The sequence below is a fragment of the Oryx dammah genome, unplaced genomic scaffold, assembly GCF_014754425.2.
Source record: "Oryx dammah isolate SB20612 unplaced genomic scaffold, SCBI_Odam_1.1 HiC_scaffold_17, whole genome shotgun sequence".
Classification (NCBI taxonomy): domain Eukaryota; kingdom Metazoa; phylum Chordata; class Mammalia; order Artiodactyla; family Bovidae; genus Oryx; species Oryx dammah.
The window spans coordinates 73,482,131-73,502,256 of NW_024070201.1; the positions used below are offsets into that span (position 1 = coordinate 73,482,131).

The window sequence follows — 20,126 nt, forward strand, 5'->3', positions numbered from 1 at the left end:
TAGGTCAGGACAGTCTAGCTACTAGAAAGCCTGCCCAGCACGACAGACATAGAGTTTAAAACATAGTCTATAGAGATGACAGACGTGAAACAGGGAAGTAAAGTACATTCAGGGTGAGGAAAGGAGTGGTTCAGAGGGTTGTGAAAGTGGAAGAGCAAGAGGACTGACTATATTGATCAGTTCTTATTTGCAAGATGGCTTTTGAAAAAGGAATTTTTCTTAACTCATATAACCAAGAGTCCCAGGATGTAGCCTTCAGGCATAGCTGGATCCAGGTGTCCAACTAATGCTACTTGGAATGCATTCTCCATCTCAGTACTGCCTTCCTGTGTATTATTTCATTCTCAGGCAGGTTTTCCTTGAGTGGTGGCAAGGCTGGTCACCAGAGGCTTATTTTCAGTGTGCTTAGTACTACCTGAGAAAGTTTCCAAAAGCTTCAGAAAAAGTCCCAAGAAGTGTTTTCGTTGGTCTGGCTTGGGTCATGTGACTGTCCCTGACTGTCACTAAGGCCAGGGAAGGGGGTGCCCCCTTCCCTGTTCAGACTTGAATCTGGGAGTGAGCCCACTCCCAGAGTTCAAGGTGGGCTTAGCTCTACTTTACCCAGTTGAGCTGAGATTAGGGAAGGGGTGGGTCACCACAAGAACATTAAGTACTGTTACCAGAAAGAGGGGGCCAAACAATATGATCTTTACCAGTGGGTTACCCAGTAGTAGCTGAGGGCAAGCACCTCTCCACAAAAGTGTCCCAGTTATTAAATGAAAAAGGAACAGGAATCTTGCAGCCCCTAGTGATTCACTAATGACTGCTAACACCAAGGAGAGTGACTGTCAGGCTTGTTCCCCCTCTAGTCTCGCCGAAGACAGGGAACCTGAGTCCACGCCAGTCTCTGGTCCCAGCCACCAGTTTGCAAGCGGCACACAGGCCAGAGGAATGTGTTGAACTGCACCCATAAGAACACAGGGAAATCCAGATTGTGGGAATTAGTGCAAGTCAAAGATCTTGAGTTCTTTTATAAGAAATGTAAAAGGAAAAGTAGGAAATGGCAAGAAATGCATAGAATAAAATAAATAACACGTTGAACTCTTTTACATGACCAAGACTAAACAAAATGTGCCTACGGATGTACATTTGGATGAAAAAAAGAATAGGAAACACTTTAAAAGTGCAAGGAATAACTGAAAAGGTAAAGCTCTCCCTTCCAAATGTGCTTTGAAAAAACAGAAAAATGTAAACATTTTAAAATGCTGGGACCTGATTATTGACAGAGTCGGGCAGGTGGTTATTGATGGAGCAGGGGAGGGACCTGACTGGCGGAGCGCGTAGGCGGGCTTCTGGGGTGGCCAGCAAGGTGCTGATTCTTGAACTTTGGTGGTGGTTGCGGAGGCATTTGCCTTAGAATAATCCATTAAGCCACCCATCGGTGCTTTTGTATCTATGTTTCACTTAAAAAGATTTTCAAAGAATGGTGGGCAAGGATGTGAGCAGGCAAATATACCTTGGGTCTGTTAGAGGTACTTAACCAACACCTGAGGATCACCTGCCGCGAAGGTGGCCTTGAGGCTGAGGCTTGAAGGAAGAGTCAAAATTAACCAAGGAAAGGGAGCTGCATGTGCAGAGGCTAGCAAGAGCATGATGCTTCAAGAAGAGTGGCAAGGGAGGAAGCTAGAAACATGGGCCCCCAGCAGACTGCAGGGTGCTTGTGAGCCTTGGTTAGGATTTGGAACTCTAGCCTGAGAACACCAGGAAGCCTGCTGCAGATGTTGCCCTCGGGGACAGGCATTTTAAAGAACCACTCTGCTCCCGATGTGGACAGTGGATTAGAGGGCACAAGAGCTGACGCAGAGAGGCAGGTGGGAGGCTGTCACAGTTGTCCAGTATAGATAGTCTTAGCCTAAACCAGGTCGATGGCAACAGGGGATGGATGGAAAAGGACGGGGTGGAGAAATACGTGGACAGTGGGACTGACATGACCTGCTGAGGGAGGGCAGGTAACGGTGACGGCCATGCTTTTGGCTCGGGCGACGAGGTGGATGACAGTGCGCTTTCTGAGGTAAGGCATGCCAATGGAAGCGCAGTTTAAAGAAAAGAGCCTGCTACCCTTGAGGCCTGAAAGTCAGTCCAGTGGAGATCTCTGGCAGGGAGTTGGCTAGGGTGATTTGGGATTCTAGGTCGCAGTTGGGGCGCAAGCTAGAGCCATGGTGATTGTCTTCAAGGAAGTAGCCTTAGAGGATCCACGGGACTGGCTGAACCAAGCTGGAGCACAGTGGAGCAGAGGACCCAGGACAGAGCCCTGGGACGCCAGCACTTCAGTGTTGGGAGGCGCGGTGGAGCTGGTGAAATAGGAGTAGCCAGCCAGGTGAGAGCTGAGAGGCGACCAGGAGCCAGCGGAATGGTGGGAATGGAGACGGGGGCAGGCAGTAGGGTGAGTGGCTGGGAGGCCTAGAAACGAGAGGACAGGAAATGCCCACAGGATTCAGTGGCGTGGACGTCGTGGAGGCTCTGGTGCGAGTGGTGAAGGGGGACGTGGAGCTGGGTTCGAGGAAATAGAGTGGGGCTGGCTGTGAAGGGAGGAAAGAGGATGCAGGGGGAAGTCTGCAGGGTGACTGGAAAGTATTCATTTTTGTTTTGTTTTGTTTGCAAAGAGCCGAGACCATTTCCCCAGTGTTCTTAGAGCGGACACAGAAGAGAGGGAGAGGTGGAATGTGTGTAAGCAGAAATGGAGGGCTCCAGAGCCGGGTGGAGGCCTTAGCCTTGGGCAGGGTTGCAGGGGGGTGGGTGCAGGTGAGCCTGTAGATGCGGTGGCTAAAAGTTGAGGTCTTTCCTACCTGATGGCGTCCATATCTTCATCATGAGGAAAGAAGGCATCTGCTGGAGAGGGGTGGGCAAGTATGGAACTGGAGGTCTCAAGAGGGTATAAGTTTGTGAAATAGTCCTCACAAAGAACAAGAGGGCATTAGGAATTGAGAAAGAAAATAGTTGTTAGAGGGAGTGGAAAAGACTGGAGTCAGTCCCTCCAGCCCTATCTCTTACTATCTCTGTAACCCCAGCAGTCACGTAACCCTTCTTAGCCTTATTCTTCATTTTCAAAAGGAGGTGGCAAATGGTGCCTCGCGGGATTGTTAATCGCAAATGAGAGAGCAGGGGTCCCTGAGTTGTGGAGGTTAAGTACCCTGCCGGCAGCAACTGATGAGAAAAACAAGACAAGTGACCCCCGCAATTCATGACTCTGGGTCCGCAGCAGTGGACTTCTCAGTGCTGTGGAGCGGTGGGCAGAAGGGAATCTGGGTGAATCTGTGCCGCAGCAGCCTCAAGGCCTCTGTGACAGTGGGAGCTGGGCGAGAGCTGCCCTCTTCTGTAGCATGGAAGCCCCTGTTCCTTTCATCTGTAGAGTCATGGCCTGCTCAGTGCTTTCAGAAACTTCCAAATCTGTCATTTTATTTACTCTCCAGCAGGTAGGAAACTTTCTTCTCATTTAATAGAAAAGTCGCTGAGGGACTGAATAACTTACTGCAGTCATAGCACAAATTAAACAGAGTCAGGGTGAGAACTTGGGCCCCATTATTTGGTTGGTGGTGGTTCCATCAGAAATTGTGCCAGCCTGAAGGGGTGGGACGTGCGCAGGACTCGTCCTGGCTCCTTGGCTTTCTGGTCTGCAACCTTCAGCAGGTTCCTTAACCACCGGCTGCATCAGACTTGTTCCTCGGCAGCGTCCCAGCCTGTCCTTCCTCCGTCCTCTCTCTCTGCTGCAGGCCTGGGTTGCCAGCTACGAGAGGCCCCGGATGAACGCCAACTCCCTGCTGGCCAGCCCCACGGGCCTCAGCCCCTACCTGCGCTTTGGCTGCCTCTCCTGCCGTCTCTTCTACTACCGCCTGTGGGACCTGTACAAGAAGGTGAGAGCTATCAGCCCGCCCCCGCGTGCAGCCAAGAGGACCAGGGTCTTCTGGGCCGGTCATTCAGCATGCAGGGAGGCCTTCCCTCTGGCTGAAGTGTGGGTACCACCCAGAGACAGTGAGGAGCAGGCCACTTCCGAGAGGTGGCAGAGCCAAGCACAGCCCCAACTGCCACTCGAAACTACATCCAGCTTCTCAAGTGGAGCCGGACAGCAAGAGCCCGGAGTGGCAGAGCTGCCAGCAGCAGGGTGGTGAGGGCTGAGCCCTCAGGGCGGGAGGCAGGACGGGTGAGGCTGGAGCCAGTCCTGAGGTGAGGAGCGCAGTGGCCCGCTACGGGGTGGTGTCCAGACTGTCTCGTGGTGCTTGCCCATCAGTGATGAGAAAGTAACCAGAGGGCCAAATGCAGGGCTGGATGGGGCAACGGGCAGAGCGCCTTGTGGTAATGTACCTGCCCCCACAGAGAGAGAGGGCCACACCTCCAGCTCCTGAGACTCATCAGATCATCCTCGCATCTGCGTTGTTTCATGTGTCCTTAGGTTGCCAGTATCCGGATTTTGTGGCCTGGGGTAGCTTTGCCACTTGGTGGGTAATCTTGTGATTTTAGGAAAATTATCGTTCCCTTGGGGCTTCCCAGGTGCACAGTGGTAAAGAATCTGCCTGCCAGTGCAGGGGACACAGGTTTGATGCCTGGATTGAGAAGATGCCCAGGAGGAGGGCATGGCTGCCCACTCCAGTGTGCTTGCCTGGAGAGTCCCAGGGACAGAGGAGCCTGGGGCTATGGTCCGTGGGCTGAAAAGAGCTCGGATGTGATGAGCACACGCATCATTCGATTGGAGGTCTATGTCTTAGCTCCCTCAGGGCCCCAGATCCAGGCTTCGGGTGTCATGTATTTAACCAAAATCTAGACTGAGCATTTTTGTGTGTGTGCTGTTGAGAAGACCCCCTTTGACATTTTAGAAAGGAGAGTTACACAGGGGCCCCTGAGGACAAGGGTCGTGACCAGCCTGGGGAGCTCAGTTCCCAGCCCCGAGTCCCACAGTGCCGTCCCTGCCGCCGCCTGCCGCCCCTCAGCCGTTCTTGGTGCTCAGAGCAGCAGTGGGCACAGCCAGGGCCTGGGGTTCTGTGGGCACCTTCTGCCGTTTCTCCTGGGCATGGCCCCTCCCCGCATCAAGGGTGGAGGTGGCGGCTCCGGTCCTCCGTGGGGAGGCCGAGGGGCAGGTGCCAGGGGCGAGGCCCGCATGTGTACCCGTGTGCTGTCCCCGCCCCCAGGTGAAGCGGAACAGCACGCCCCCACTCTCCCTGTTTGGGCAACTCCTGTGGCGAGAGTTCTTTTACACGGCGGCCACCAACAACCCCAGGTTCGACCGCATGGAGGGGAACCCCATCTGCATCCAGATCCCCTGGGATCGCAACCCTGAGGCCCTGGCCAAGTGGGCCGAGGGCAAGACAGGCTTCCCCTGGATCGACGCCATCATGGCCCAGCTGAGGCAGGAGGGCTGGATCCACCACCTGGCCCGGCATGCTGTGGCCTGCTTCCTCACGCGCGGGGACCTCTGGGTCAGCTGGGAGAGCGGGGTCCGGGTGAGTGCTCTTCAGCGGGCCGCCCCCGTGGGGTCTGGCGGGTGGGCTGGGGCCCCTGGTCCAGGAAATTCCCTCCAGATCCTTCTCGGCTTGCCCGCAGCAGAAGGCTTTGACACCCTTCTCTGGGGGGCATGTGGTGACTGGGGGAGAACCATGGTCGTAGGCCCCCCTGGAGGTTCATGGTTTCTCCTGCCTGCGTCTAGGTGTTCGATGAGCTGCTCCTGGACGCGGATTTCAGCGTGAACGCTGGCAGCTGGATGTGGCTGTCCTGCAGCGCTTTCTTCCAGCAGTTCTTCCACTGCTACTGCCCGGTGGGCTTTGGCCGCCGCACGGACCCCAGTGGGGACTACATCAGGTGAGGATGCAGAGCAGGCTCTCTGACCACTGCAGCCTCCTCCTCAGGTGAGAAACACTTGGCCTTTGGAGGAGGCTCCCAGCGTGCTGATAGGTCGTCCGGTGGGTGCGTTTCAGGCGATACCTGCCCAAACTGAAAGGGTTCCCCTCCCGGTACATCTACGAGCCCTGGAACGCCCCAGAGTCCATTCAGAAGGCAGCCAAGTGCATCATTGGCGTAGACTACCCCCGGCCCATCGTCAACCACGCCGAGGCCAGCCGGCTCAACATCGAGCGGATGAAGCAAGTTTACCAGCAACTCTCCCGCTACCGGGGACTCTGTAAGGAGCCACCCCCCGCCCCCACATCCCCTCATCCCCGGACAGGGGCAGCACCTCCGGGCTCCTGGGGTGGGAATGGGGATTCCCAGATGTTTGTAGAGGGACACCGCCGAGCGCTGCCTTCCAGGCTGTTGACTTGACTTCCTGGGCACAGGCCGCTCAGGCTGGGCTGAATTAGTTGCAGCCAGTGGGGAGAGACAGAACCTAGGACCTGCCCTGACTTGTCCTCACCTGCCCCTGCAGTCCTGTGAGTCTGCATTCCGATTACTCCCCTGCCTCTTTCCCAGGTCTGCTGGCATCTGTCCCTTCCTGTGTGGAAGACCTCAGCACCCCAGTGGCAGAGCCCAGCTCGAGCCAGGCAGGGAGCTCAAGCAGTGCGGGTGAGTACAGCTGGCCTCCGGGGGCCTGTGCCCGTCCCAGGGGCACTGCAGAGCTACCCCCACTTCAGTCACAGGGGGCTGAGCATGGAGACCAGAATACTTACGCCCCGGTGGAGCTTGAACTCCCCCTGGGGACACAGATGGTAAAGGAACCATGCAGGGTCATGTCAGATACCAAGTGCTTTGCAGGAAAGTCAAGCCGAATGACCTGCTAAGAGAGTGCTGGGGAGGGGGGTGACTTTAGGTGGAGCACCAGGCCCCCACGTAGTGAGCGGAGCCAGCCTTCCTAGAAGAGGGGGAAGAGCATCCCAGGCAAAGGGAGTAGCAAGAAAAGACTCAGAGAAGGAAGCGAGCTGCCTGACCCAGGAATGAGAGGAGGGAGGCCAGTGGGGCTGGCGTGTCCTGAGCGACGAGCTGGAGCAAGACAAGGGTGGATAGCCAGAGCAGCACTGTGTAGACTCTGCGTCCACAGGAGGGTTAGCGTTCCCTCGTGTGTGCAGGGAGAAGGCGCTGACGGGGTCAGCAGGGCAGAGGCGTGACCTCTTTATGTTTTAAAGAGCTCACTCTGCCTTCTGTGTGTATGTGGAGAGCACAGCATGGGCAGGAGCCCCCGAGAATGGGGGGCGCTCAGGGGCAATGAGTCATCCAGGCAGGAGGTGGCAGGAGTGAGGGGTAGGCAGACTTGCCCCCTTCTTAACCTCTGCCCTTCAGCTCTGGGATGAAGACTGGCAAGTTCAGACTGTAGAGAACTACAGAGTTTTTTCTACTTTGCCCGGCCAGGTGGGCTCCACAGGGGAGAGTATGCTCATCCCAGCTTCGGGAGGCCAGTTACCGAGGGAAGGCCTCAGTCCCCGAGCAAGGAGAGCCCCCAGGCCCATCCATCTCCGGCCTGGAGCCCTTGGCCCTTGGGCCCCCAGAGCTGGCACACGTGCCTGCAGGCCTGGTCATGCTCTCCTTGGATCTTTCCAGGCGGTCACTGCTGAAAGGAGAGGGGCTGGTCTGAGGAACAGTTTCCCTGCCCCCTAAAGAGCAGCCTCTGCACAGCTGAGGGTCATGTGGGCTGAACACATGTGTCCGTGTGACACTGACCTGCTTCCCTACAGGTCTGAGACCACTGCCCGGGGGCCCAGCGTCTCCCAAGCGCAAGCTGGAAGCAGCGGAGGAGCCGCCTGGTGGAGAGCTCAGCAAACGGGCCAGGGTGGCGGAGTCGCTCCCCTCAGAACTGCCGAGCAGGGGCGTCTGAGAGTGAGTGAGGCCGGGCAGTGAGGCGGAAGGGAGGCGGGGGTGAGGAGGGGGAGAGTCTCGTGGGGTGAGGCGGGGAGGGCTGGGGGTGAGTTTGGGAAACTACTGCCCTGCCAGGTGAAGCTTAAAACCCGGCAAATGGGATTAAAGCCTGGTGAGGACTGCATGACTTTTTTAAGATTTCAGCTCAAATTCTACTATTCTGACTTTTACACTTTCTAATACTAAGAAGAGAATTTACAGGTAAAGCCTTGTTCCTTCTTTGCTAGCTATGGGAAAGGAAAAAAAAGACTCTTTCTACCTATCAAAGTGAGCCATATCCAAAAAAAGAAAGCAGAGACCTGGGTGTGAAGCTGAGGGGCAAGTCGTCCCAGGGCAGGGCTGGGGGTGCTCCAGGCCCCTCTGCCAGTTGCCCCGACGGGCTGTGTGCTTGAGGCTGGCCAGCAGAGGGCAGCACACACTTCCAGAATGTAGGCTTGGGGTGCTTGGAGGCTCACTCAGCCCAGCCCCACCACCGACCGGAAGACCCAGGCTCCTGTCAGTCATCTGTGCCTCTTACAGCCACGCCTCCATTCACGTCTTTCTCCTGGCTTCAGCTCTGCACTTCCCTGTCAGTGCTCATCTTCCTTGGAAGCCCCCAAATGTCTTCAAAAACAAACCTGGCTCTTCCTTCCCCAGCGTAAGAAGGGCCTTTTATGCCTTTCTGGGGAAGACATAAATTCCTGTCCACTTTGGGTCATCATCTTGGGCTGTTCCTTGTGTGCCATGTCTGCAAGATTAGATGGGAGGGGAATTTTCTCCGTGAAGCCAGTTCTTTTTTTCTAAGCTCTTGCACTTTTCAAGGCCAGGCGGGGCCATCTGGTCTAGACTCACGTGTCAGTGACGCAGCAGATGTTTGATGCCCTTTACCCGACTAGGCACTTTGTCACAGACGTCACAGGTGGACAGATTTGTGTTATCTCCCCCTAGAGTACTGGCAACCTTAGATATTACCTCTTAGTTCTCTCTTAAGTCTGTGATACTAAGCAAAGTTCATTCTGTCTTAAAAATCTGGAACTTGCCAAGCTGATACTCTGACTTTCAGGTGAGAAGGTCAAAGAACAGAGAGGTTAATCGTCTAGGTTATGGTTGCTCAGGAAGGTAATGGCATCGACTTGAGCCTGAAACTGTTGCCAGCAAATGTGTGAGGAAAGGGAGCTTAAGACATATAAAACATGATACGATGCCCATCCATAAGGGTGTAATAGTCTGCTTAGAGAAATAAGACAAATGATCTATAATTCCTGGACAGATGATTCAGACTCCACCAGCTTAGCATTAGACAGATGTGGTGGGCTAGAGCAATCCAGGAGTACAGCACAGAAGTTTACCTTAGAGGACGTCGACAATGAATTGAATGTAGGCAGCAAGGGGGCCCTAATGATTACATGATCTTGGGCAAATTACTTAAGCTCTCTGAGACTTGGTTTCCTCGTCAAAAATTAGGTTCTTGTTACAAAGATTAAATGATTAAATATATGTGTTAGTAATAAATGGGGCTGCTAGGATAAAAAACATGGCTACTATGGTGAAAACAAAAGAGGGATTTAGTTTTCTTAAGGAACAAAATATCAATAACCTCAGATATGCAGATGACACTACCTTTATGGCAGAAAGTGAAGAGGAACTCAAAAGCCTCTTGATGAAAGTGAAAGTGGAGAGTGAAAAAGTTGGCTTAAAGCTCAACATTCAGAAAACGAAGATCATGGCATCCAGTCCCATCACTTCATGGGAAATAGATGGGGAAACAGTGGAAACAGTGTCAGACTTTATTTTTTGGGGCTCCAAAATCACTGCAGATGGTGACTGCAGCCATGAAATTAAAAGATGCTTACTCCTTGGAAGAAAACTTATGACCAACCTAGATAGCATATTCAAAAGCAGAGACATTACTTTGCCGACTAAGGTCCGTCTAGTCAAGGCTATGGTTTTTCCAGTAGTCATGTATGGATGTGAGAGTTGAACTGTGAAGAAGGCTGAGTGCCGAAGAATTGATGCTTTTGAACTGTGGTGTTAGAGAAGACTCTTGAGAGTCCCTTGGACTGCAAGGAGATCCAACCAGTCCATTCTGAAGGAGATCAGCCCTGGGATTTCTTTGGAGGGAATGATGCTAAAGCTGAAACTCCAGTACTTTGACCACTTCATGCGAAGAGTTGACTCACTGGAAAAGACTCTGATGCTGGGAGGGATTGGGGGCAGGAGGAGAAGGGGACAACAGAGGATGAGATGGCTGGATGGCATCACTGACTCGATGGACGTGAATCTGAGTGAACTCTGGGAGTTGGTGATGGACAGGGAGGCCTGGCGTGCTGCGATTCATGGGGTCGCAAAGAGTCGGACATGACTGAGCGACTGAACTGAACTGAACTGAAGGAACAAAAGGCCCAGAGCACGGTGTTGCTGGTTTGAGTCTGATGGCTCAATAATGTCAGAGCCAATTTTTCTGAGATTCTCTTATTTCTTGGCCTTAAGGTGGCTGCCACAGCTTCAGCCATCAATTCCTTGCTCAAAGCAAAAAAGAGAAGGAATCGCAGAGACAGCTGTACTTATTCATTCAATAAACATATATCAAGTGATCACACTTTGCCAGACACCGTTGTAGGTACTGGATATGGTTGTGAACGTGACTGACAGAGTCCTGCCCACCCTTGGGTGCATCTCTGTGAGAGGAGACAGACAGTAAACAGATAGATACATCTTGTGTCAAGAAGCCCTAAGTGGTATGAAGGAAAAATAAAGTTGAGTAAAAGAAAGTAAAGTTTGGGTTTGGGGCACAGTGAAGGTTTTTGCAGTTTTATACTGTGCCAGGTCATCAGGGGGGTGCCTCTCTTCCTTTTCATCAAGAAAATAAAACCTTTACCAGGACACCTCTTCTTCCCCAGCTTTTCACATTGGCATCAGGAGCCAGAACTGAGTCATAAAGCCACCCCCAAGCTGGGAAATAGATCCGGATTATTTAGACCGTTGATCTCCAACCTGAGTGAGCAACAGAAGCCCCTGGAGGATTTGCTAAGCCGCAGATGGCTGGGCCCCACCCCCAGCGAGCCTAGGCTGGGGCCTGAGAATTTGCATTTCTGGCGCGCTCCCAGCAGTTCATATGCTGCTGCTCTGGGACCGCACTCTGAGGATCGCTGACGTAGACCATCCTGATCTGTTGTCTGAGCCACGCCCACGGGCCGCCAGACAGAGTCCAGGCTCTGTGGGCTGCAGAGTGTGCGTGCTGCCAGTGACTAGCAGTGTCTGTGTGAAACACAGGGTGCTTAGCCTCGCATGCTAAGTCGCTTCAGTCGTGTCTGACTCTTTGCAACCCTATGGACTGCAGCCCACCAGACTCCTGTGTCCTTAGAATTCTCCAGGCAAGAATACTGGAGTGGGTTGCCATTTCCTCCTCCGGGGGACCTTCCTCACTCATCCAACCTCCGTGTCTTACGTTGCCTGCACTGGAAGGCAGGGTCTTTACCACTAGTGCCACCTGGGAAGCCCCGCTTAGCCTTAGAAGTTCCTAAAGAAAATGATAGCTATTATTATTACGGATATTATTATTACTATTTTTTTTTTTACAAGAACATAAGGTTACACTTGGGTCCAGTCATGGAGGGTCTTAAATGTCAGGCAGACAGAGTCCTTGGTGTGTACTCTGGGAACAAAGGCGCATTTTGAAACAGAGTGGATGATCAAACTGGCATTTTTTGAAAATTAACCAGGCGTTGGGCTGGGACGCAAGAGGAAGTGGTGTGGGGAGAGAGCCAGTCGAGAGGCCATGGCGGTGATGCCAGGAGGCCACTGCAAGGGTGCAGAGGCCAGCGCCTCTCCTCGCGTGTAGTCCAGGGGTGTCCATCAGCCTGTCAGGATCAGGAGGACTGATTCTCAAGGGTCAGTCCTTCGTCGTGGCCAGTCAACTGGAAGTGGGGCCCGGAGGTCGGAGGACAGGACAGATACGCGTGTTCTTTGGAGACCCTGAAAGAAAAGAATTTCTCAGTGGCGCTTGTGCTTCACCATGTGCTGGTGGTCGCACGAGGCCCTGAAGATGGCCGAGCGTCATCACCAGTGAACCAGTGATAACAGCATCTCGTCACCTGCCCTACCCATCAAGCACACGCATTGGGGAAAGAGAAGGAGAAACCACGTGTGAAAAGCCTCTGAGTAAAATGCACCACAGACGAAATCACGCTGCCGCCTTGCACGTGCTTCTCAGGGAGTCTTTGCCTCTGTCATTCCCGCGGCAGAGCCAGCAGCCTGCACTGGACGGGCCACACAGCAGTGGCCCCGGGGCCTGAGCCGATAGTCTTCACTGCCTTCGCCCCTTCTCCTCTCTGTCAGTGTAGCTTAGTGACTCAGGGCCGGATTCATAACCTTTCCGAGATGCTATAGCTGTCAGGTGTGAATAAGCACAACCTACCAGCCGGAAGGCTCCATCACGGATCCTTCAGGCCGCGTTTAGCTCCAGCCTCTCTAGTGTGTTATTCTGTTGTTTCTGATGCCTCAGGCCTGGGCCAGACAATGATTTAAACTGATCTTGTGGGAAAACATATCCTGATATCAGTTGGTTCCACGCTTACCTCAAACCCACATCAGTATCTATTCTGCACTTGGTTACTGTACGATGTTCACAAAACTGAAAAGCCAGCCTCAAATAGCTTTCATTTCAGCCGCTACTCCGTAATCCCCAAAGCTGCTGACCGCTCAGGATTCCATCAGCCTCCGATTGTGTGCAGGTTTTGTACTGGTCCAGCTACTTTAGCAGTGCACAGGATCCATTTGCCCTGCTGCTGGTACATACCGATCTGTTGAGAGAAGCCCGTTGAACACGGAAGGTTCATGGCAAGGACCACCTCTCCTCCTCCTCCGCCCGAAGTTCACGCAGGCTCAGTTAGCCGTGGGGCTGCCCTGAGGAGGGCACAGCTCCCCACTCCAGTGTTCCTGCCTGGAGAATCCCACGGGTAGAGGAGCCTGGCAGGCTACAGTCCACCAGGTCACAAAGACTTAGACACGACTGAGCGGCTAACAATTTCACTTTTCACTGAGGAGAACCTGACTTCTGGGATCTCTTCATTGGCTTTCTGACGTCTGTCGCGTGTATATCCATCCTTACGTGAAACCGTGTGTGAGGGGCACTGGGCAGTCTGTAAAATGCTGCCCGGGGAAGCAGAGGCTGTGTGGTGGTCAGAAACCCGTCCTGGGAGCCTTCACACAGGTTTCTCTTGCCTCTCTGACTCAGTTCCTGAAACAAGAATTTGTTGGGACTTGACACCCCTCGTGCTTTCCCCGGCACTTACTCAGTAGCTGTTGACTGACAGACACTCCTCCCCTTTGCTGTGGCACAGCAGGAAGGGCAGGCGAGTAGCTAAAGTGGAGAATGAGGCTGAGCCGAGAGACCAGCTGTAAACCCGTCCAGGCCTAGCCGCACCTCTGCCCTTCCCCGCTCCTGATGTGGGGGCTGGGAGCCAGCCAGGCCCTGCACCTCAGCCCCTGTGGTGGGGAGGGTGGCCCCTGAGGCCTGGTCCAGCTCCAAGCCACGTTTCTTCCAGACCCTGAGCTGTAGCGGCCTCCTCTGCTGACGAGGCTCAGGTGTGCACAGTGGCCACACACGCCCCTCCCAGGCTGGGAGCCGGGGTGCAGTGGTCTTGCAGATGAGCAGGGCCCAGGGACACAGGGGCCGTCCTGACTGACATTGGCACGCTGAGGGAAAGCCATTAACTTAGTCTGTGTTCCACCACTTCTGACGGGTTGAGAGAGTGGAACCGTTGTGAGACTGACTTTGTCTTTAGTGCGGGTTTGACTTGATTTCTCCCCTGGTGCCTCTCCCCTAGCTGCACTTCTCTTTGTTTTAGTGATGCTGTCGCTTTCCTGTACGGCCTCGTTTGATTTCCCCGAGCGCCTTTTTCTGCAGACTTATGCCCTAGCTTGAGAGTAAAAGCACAGAGACCATCTAATTATCTGCTGACTGAGCAGCTTGAGTAAGCAGTTGACCCGCCCTTTGACTAGCTTTGTAGGCAAGGATGAGCTGGTTCTTCCAAACCTTGGTTTTCTGTGTGGGCTTTTGAAGCCATCCCAGAGGGTCATGGGTCACTGGGGCTCATCTGAGGCCAGGTCATTGCCACCTCCCTTCACGGGTCTGCCCCATGGCTAAACCATGTCCAGGTGAGCTTAGGTCTCAATGAATTTTTAGTATTATATCTGCCCGACTACACCTCATCTCCTCATCTTCTAAGCTGAGGCATCAGTTCTTAACTCCTCTTTGGGTTACTCATGCTTTGAAGAGTCTGATGAAGGATGAAGCCTCTCCCCGGAAAATTACACCTATTCCCACACACAGCAAAATGTACACAGAACGTCATGGCCTCTACGGACTGCCCCTTAAGGCACCTTGGACCCCTTAAGGATCAGGAACCCCAGAGTAAGAGCCTGTGTTCTAAGGAATCCTCAAGCACCCTTAATCGTCCCTCGTCCCTGAAGGTGGATAAAACACCAGAAATGGAGGTAGTGGGTAGGAGCACCTGTTTACTTTCCAGTCCTGAAGTTATCAGTTTCAGAAGAGTCAATTAGCATGTTTCAATAAACATATATACACTTTAGTGACAAATATATTTACTTGTAGTGAAAAAATATGGCTAGGTCATTATAGTACAAGCTTAAAGAGAAAATTGTTGAAAATATTTTAAAAGAGGTACTCAGTATTGGCCCATACAGGTATCCATTCGTAAATTTGTTTTTTACTTTTCCCAGCTTCCAGAGAAATTATCATCGTCCAGTTAAAATCTTCTTTGGATTTAACATTTGTCTGAAAAGGGCTGCATGTGTCAGAAGACTGATTTTGAACCCCTGACTCCAATGTCTTCAACTCTTGAGAGCATTTTTTCCTTTTCTGTTAATATCTGAACTTCCATTGATGTTGTTTGAATGTTAATCTTCATGCCACCATGTTGAATTTCTTGTTACATCCTCTGAAAGTCTTAAATGGGAGATCCTGTAATGTAGAGATTACTTAGTGGCAAAAACACAGATTGTGGAAGCAGACAGACCTAGGTTTCCTGGCTTGGCTCTGTCCCTCCTGAATGCTGTCGTCTTGGGCAGCTTACGTAGCCTCTCTGGCTTCAGTTTTCTCATCTGTGAAAATGGAGGCTGTGTCTTCAGAGTTAACGGGGTCGCAAGCTGAATTAGTTCGCTTGGATTCGCACAAGGTGCCACAGACCGGTGACTCTAATGACAGAAATGCATTCGCTCACAGCTCTGGGGGCTGGAAGTCTGAGGTCAAGTTGGCGGCAGGGCTGGCCTCTCCTGAGGCCTCTCCGCTTGGCCTGAGGACCGCTGTTGTCCACCTTGTCTTCACAGGCTCTGGCCTCTGTGTGTGTCTGTGCCCTAATCTTTTCATAGAAGGACACCAGTCATTTGGGATCAGGGCCCACGAAAAGCACCTAATTTCAACTTAATCACTTCTTTAAAGACCCTCTTTCCAAAGACAGGAAGGGCAGGCGAGTAGCTAAAGTGGAGAATGAGGCTGAGCCGAGAGACCAGCTGTAAACCCGTCCAGGCCTAGCCGCACCTCTGCCCTTCCCCGCTCCTGATGTGGGGGCTGGGAGCCAGCCGGGCCCTGCACCTCAGCCCCTGTGGTGGGGAGGAGGGCTTCAGTATACAAATCTGTATATGAATCTAACACACGTGTATAGTGCCTGACCCGTTGTAGGCTCAGTAGGCCATCTTGTTATCCACCTGGTCATCGTTTAAGAGGTGCAGTCTTTGAACGGAAGCCCGCGTGTCTACACTCTCAGGCACCCTGGACCTCTTGAAACAGGCAACCCGGCATTGTGATGGGCTTGCCCTGTCCTGTCATCCAGCGTGAGGCCATCTCTTCCCTCTGCCCTAGAACCAGGACATTATAAATCTTTAAAATGACTCATCCTTGTGTCTCCTTTCCCCTGCCTCCCCAGTCTTCTAGCACAGTGCCAGCTTTGTTTTATCTCTATGTGGAAGTTCACTCAGCTGCTGATTCCAAACTCAGTCATTGCCTTCATCTTCAGAATTACTGGTCCTGGCTGGCTTCTCTTCCAGCCTTTTTTTTTTTCCTGATGCTCCCATCTCTGGCAGCAGCCCTTGTGCCTTGATACAGAAACTGCCCTTGTCGTATCTGAATAAGTCAACCAAGGCCTCAGGTAGTGACCCCCTCCTCTGCCATCCTCAGGTCTGGGGCGGAGGAGGCCCAGAGAGTCCACCGGGGAGAGCTGGTCCATGTCAGCACCTCAGAGGAAGAGGGCCAGCGTCCAGGCACCCGCTGGCATCCCAGCAGCCACCTTGTCCCCGGGTGCCGCTGCCCGTGCACTTCGCTCTGGGCTCTCCCTGGTTCCCCAGAGAAGCAGCCAGAGGAGCCGTGTCCCGGGCAACGGGGAGTCTCCTCAACGCTCCTTTTTCGCCCCATCTCTCTTGCAGCTGCAGTGCCGTGGCTCCGTGAGCAAAGCCTGGGTGCCCGAGGCGCCACTGTGGCAGCGAAGTGCAACCTGCAAAGCCGCTGATCACCTGCAGAGACGGAGCGAGTGTGTGTGCGTGTGTGCGCGTGCGGAGGAAGGAGGGCTGCCTGTTTGCGTGTGCATGCGTCTGTGTACACTCATGTGTCTCTGAACACTGTCTGGGCCAGAGGAGGACGGTAGCAGCTTCACCTCAGCCTCCGGACCCTGGACTAGAGGTCACGGCGGTGGCGGTCACCCCATACCTATCCCTGGGGGCCCACTGCCTCGTAGGCCTAGAAGGGTGTTCAGACCTTAGGTGGGATTCTGACACCTGCTCCCCTTCCCCGTCCTCCCTCCACGTCAGACTGAGGAGCAGAGGGAAGCATTTCTGGCTCTTGTGCAGAGTATGGGATTCTCCTGAGTTCCTGCTTTATGAGCCCGGGGGCCAGGCAGGCTGGAGGGGACAGGTGCTGTCCAGACAGTCACCTGGCCTGGCTGCTGCTTTTAAAATTCCCTGCCAGTGGACTCCCCAAAGTCTTTCTGGGGGAGCTGGGGCTGAGCTGTGGACAGATCTGCAGCCTTTCTGCCTCATACAGAAGTGCACCAGGGGCCTGACCTGAGTGCTGGGTGTGCAGTCTGACAGTAGGAGAGAGGAGCTTCTCACTCTTTGGGGCTGAAAACCTGAGGCTAGGAGTTAACCCTTGCTCTCACCACTGCTTCACAGTCAGAGCGGACTGGAGACCCAGAGCCTCCAGCAGGAGGAGGCCAGGTCCCTGGTGGTGGAGGGCCCCCTGGCTCCCCTGGCCACACTCCACAGCACCTCAGTCCTGCCCCCGAGGTCAGCTGACGGCAGCCAGGGAAGCCATTGCCATCTGCCCGGGGCTGGTCAGCACCGAGCTGCCACATCAGCCCTCCCGGTAGCTGGACATCAAGGGCCCAGGCAGGTGCATGGCCAGGGACGGTTGGGAAGGGCCCCAGCTGAGGTCCCACGCGGTGCACCAACCCTTCTGGAAGCAGCAGGTGGGGCTTTTGACCCAGAGAAGCCAAGGGCTTGCCATCCAGGGGCGGCCGGTGCTCCCACCTCAACCCTCCCGCTGCTGGAGGTCTGTGCTGAGTAGGACCCTGCGGAAAGGAGGACTGTGTGGCCAGCTGGAGTGCGTCTTCCTCCCACCCACGGCCCAGACTTGAGCTACAGCGTGCGCGCGCACAGGAGTGTGTGCAGGTGTATGTGTGTGTGGCTGAGAGACCAACCTCTCATGGGACTTTTGTCCTCACATGTCACATTAAGCTGGCCCTGGGCCTTCTCCTCTCTACCTCCCCTGTGACCTTGTCCCAGCCATGCCCTCCATTCTTCTCTGTCCTAGGACCCGAACCCTGGGTCAGGCCCCTGTCTCCCACGTCTGTCCAGCACACTGACAGGCTTCTCCCTGAGATGTCCTCAGGCTTCCTCAGCTGGAGAGCTGCCTTTGGAGTCCAACCATTGTATCTGTGTCAACTCACGAGAAATGTCCCGTATTGCATGGGGGAAACCGCTTTTTCTGCAGTGTTGGGCTGGGGGCTTCACTGCTGTCTTAGCCTCAGCCAGGAGGAAAGAGCATCGGGGGCTGCCGCCGGAAGGAGGGGAGAGCAAGCCTGGAAGGACTGACCGGAGAAACTGGGATGGCCAGAGGGCTTAGGGCCAGAGTCAGTGTTTGACAGCACCTCAGATGGCAGGATGATTCCCTTTGCCTGCCGTTTTGATGATGGGTCTCTTCCCTAAGGTACATGTTGGCAGGACCACTGCCCCCTACTTCCTACCATCCCTGGCATGCTGGCCCTTTCCCAGTGGACTGGAAATGAGGAGAGGGGCTATCCAGTGGCCTGGAGCTCTGTGATGGCTTCGTGTCACCCCTCTCCTGGCCCAGGTGTCCCTGGGGGCTCCTGCAGAGCACTACCCCAAATCCTGACCCAAGGGCCAGTGTTGGGAGGGATGGTTGCAGGCCAAATGCACTTTATACAGAGATTTTGTATTGCTAGGAAGGTGTGTTTCTCCCACAGTGTGTGAATATCCATGTGTCCCATAAATGTCTGATCCTATCTGAGCAAAGTTGTCATGTCAATTTTGTGGGAGGTCTGGGTACTGGGCGGCAGTAGGGCTTAATCTGAGTGAACCAGGAGCCTCTCACCCACCTTGGAGGTGGCAGGGAAGAGTGGGTGGGAGATGGAGGCCCAGGGAGGTTCCTAGTTGAGCAGCTAGAGCAATTACTGGTCTCGACGCCAGAGCTTGGTCAGAGTTGGAGGTCAGTCAGCTGGAATGGTGTGGAGCATGCCAGGCCTGAGATGAGGTTCCTGCAGTGACCCAGCCTCTCAGCCCACTTCAACACCCTCAATCTGGGGATCAGTCAATGGCAGGGCCCTCTCCTGGCCCTCAATCCATTCTTAACTGGGGCATGTGAGCTGCAGCTGCTTGGTGCAGAGGAGAGCCAAGCCCAGAGTCTGGATGCTGACTTTGGTACCATCTGGCCAGAGTGGCCCTTTCTCTACTGAGTGAGGGTTTCCAGTTTTGGACCGCTGGACATAAGAGCTTTATTAACCCGCATCCCAAGTTCCTGTGACAAGGGGTTCAGGCCAGGCCAACGATATCACAAGCTGCCTTGCACAGAGTGAGAAAGGGGAAAAGGAAGAACCTGACCCTGGGACTTGTCTGGTTCTCAGCTCTGCTTTGAAGCTCCTGATGGCCGAGACTTGGGCCTGGCCTTCCCTCTCCTGCCTTCTCCTGCCTTCTCTCTAATATGGCTCTGCTTTGCCCTTGGGAGCTAATATACCTTTGCTCTTGAGCCAAAGATTCTGGAAGGTGGAGTTGTCCTACACGCACACACATTCCTGACCTAAGGGTGCCCCCTAGTAGAGAAGCACAGACACTTAGGAAAAATTATTAGCCACTGTGGCAAAACTGCTTTCCTGGGAGGAAAAGTCAGCACCATAGCAGCAAGCGGTTACCTTTTGGTCCTAGTGAAAGGAGCCTGAACCAAGACAGGAAGGATTATGTGGCCCCTCTGGGCCCAGGAACACGGAGAAGAGAGGTAGCAAGGCCTTCAGCTCTAGGTATTAACCTCAGAACTGGAGCTCAGGGCTTGTTTGCTGCAGGGCAGGTGCCCACTGCTCCTTTCTGGGCGCTATGCTGTAGGCGCAACCAGTGGGCAGTCTAGGTTTGCACATAGGCTTCCACAGCTGTGAAACAGTGCCTTTTCAGAAGGACAGGACCTCTGTGGCTCTCTCAACTAGCCATACAAGCCAGTGAGATTTGGCAGAGGCTCTATGACCCACCAGAGCTGGGGACCTCGCTGTGCCCAGCAGCCTGAGTGGCCAGAAGTCCATGTGCTGTGAGAGAACACACAGGCTTAATCGTCTTAGGGGAAAGAAGTCCAGGAGGAACCATGACCCGGAGGTGCAGGGCAGAGGCGCTGGAGGGAGCTGAAAAACCATCAAAAGAATCCCGAGAAGTCAACCGTACGGGCAGGAGGAAAGGCCCCAAGTCTTAGAATGTGAGGAGCCTCCTATGAGGTTGTCTGAGTGCAAACGGGGGTGCTCTGCAGGAAATACAATTGAGGTGCTAAGTGAGGAGAGGGTGACGTCAAAGTCCTGACATGAGGGAGGAGAAGCTGAGAGAAGCCAAAAGGAAGGGCTCAATTCACCATTAGAAGTGTTTGGGGCTAAAAGGGGCTTAAATCACTCTTTAGAGAGGAGACCCTCGGCAGAGTCCTTGGGTGGAGTGGGGGGGTGGGGAGAGTCCCCTCAAGGGGTGAGCCCTGGTTCCCAGCTGGAGGTGGGGTGTTCCCAGCCTCCAGTGCCAACATTTGTATTACATTTCATCCTCACGACCATGAGATGGACCATTAT

At 53.9% G+C, this 20,126-nt stretch overlaps 1 protein-coding gene across 1 annotated transcript in view; it reads left to right on the forward strand.

The window, feature by feature from the left end:
* CRY2 (cryptochrome circadian regulator 2) overlaps positions 1-18,328 on the forward strand; it is a 35,222-nt gene extending 16,894 nt beyond the window's left edge. Inside the window, exons 6-12 of the mRNA XM_040259080.1 lie at positions 3,750-3,890; positions 5,160-5,471; positions 5,675-5,826; positions 5,943-6,145; positions 6,433-6,525; positions 7,629-7,770; positions 16,231-18,328. Of these exons, the coding sequence (XP_040115014.1) occupies positions 3,750-3,890; positions 5,160-5,471; positions 5,675-5,826; positions 5,943-6,145; positions 6,433-6,525; positions 7,629-7,768 (1,041 nt within the window). The 3' untranslated portion in view covers positions 7,769-7,770; positions 16,231-18,328. The remainder of the gene's footprint in view (positions 1-3,749; positions 3,891-5,159; positions 5,472-5,674; positions 5,827-5,942; positions 6,146-6,432; positions 6,526-7,628; positions 7,771-16,230) is intronic.
* Positions 18,329-20,126: the final 1,798 nt, after the last annotated feature.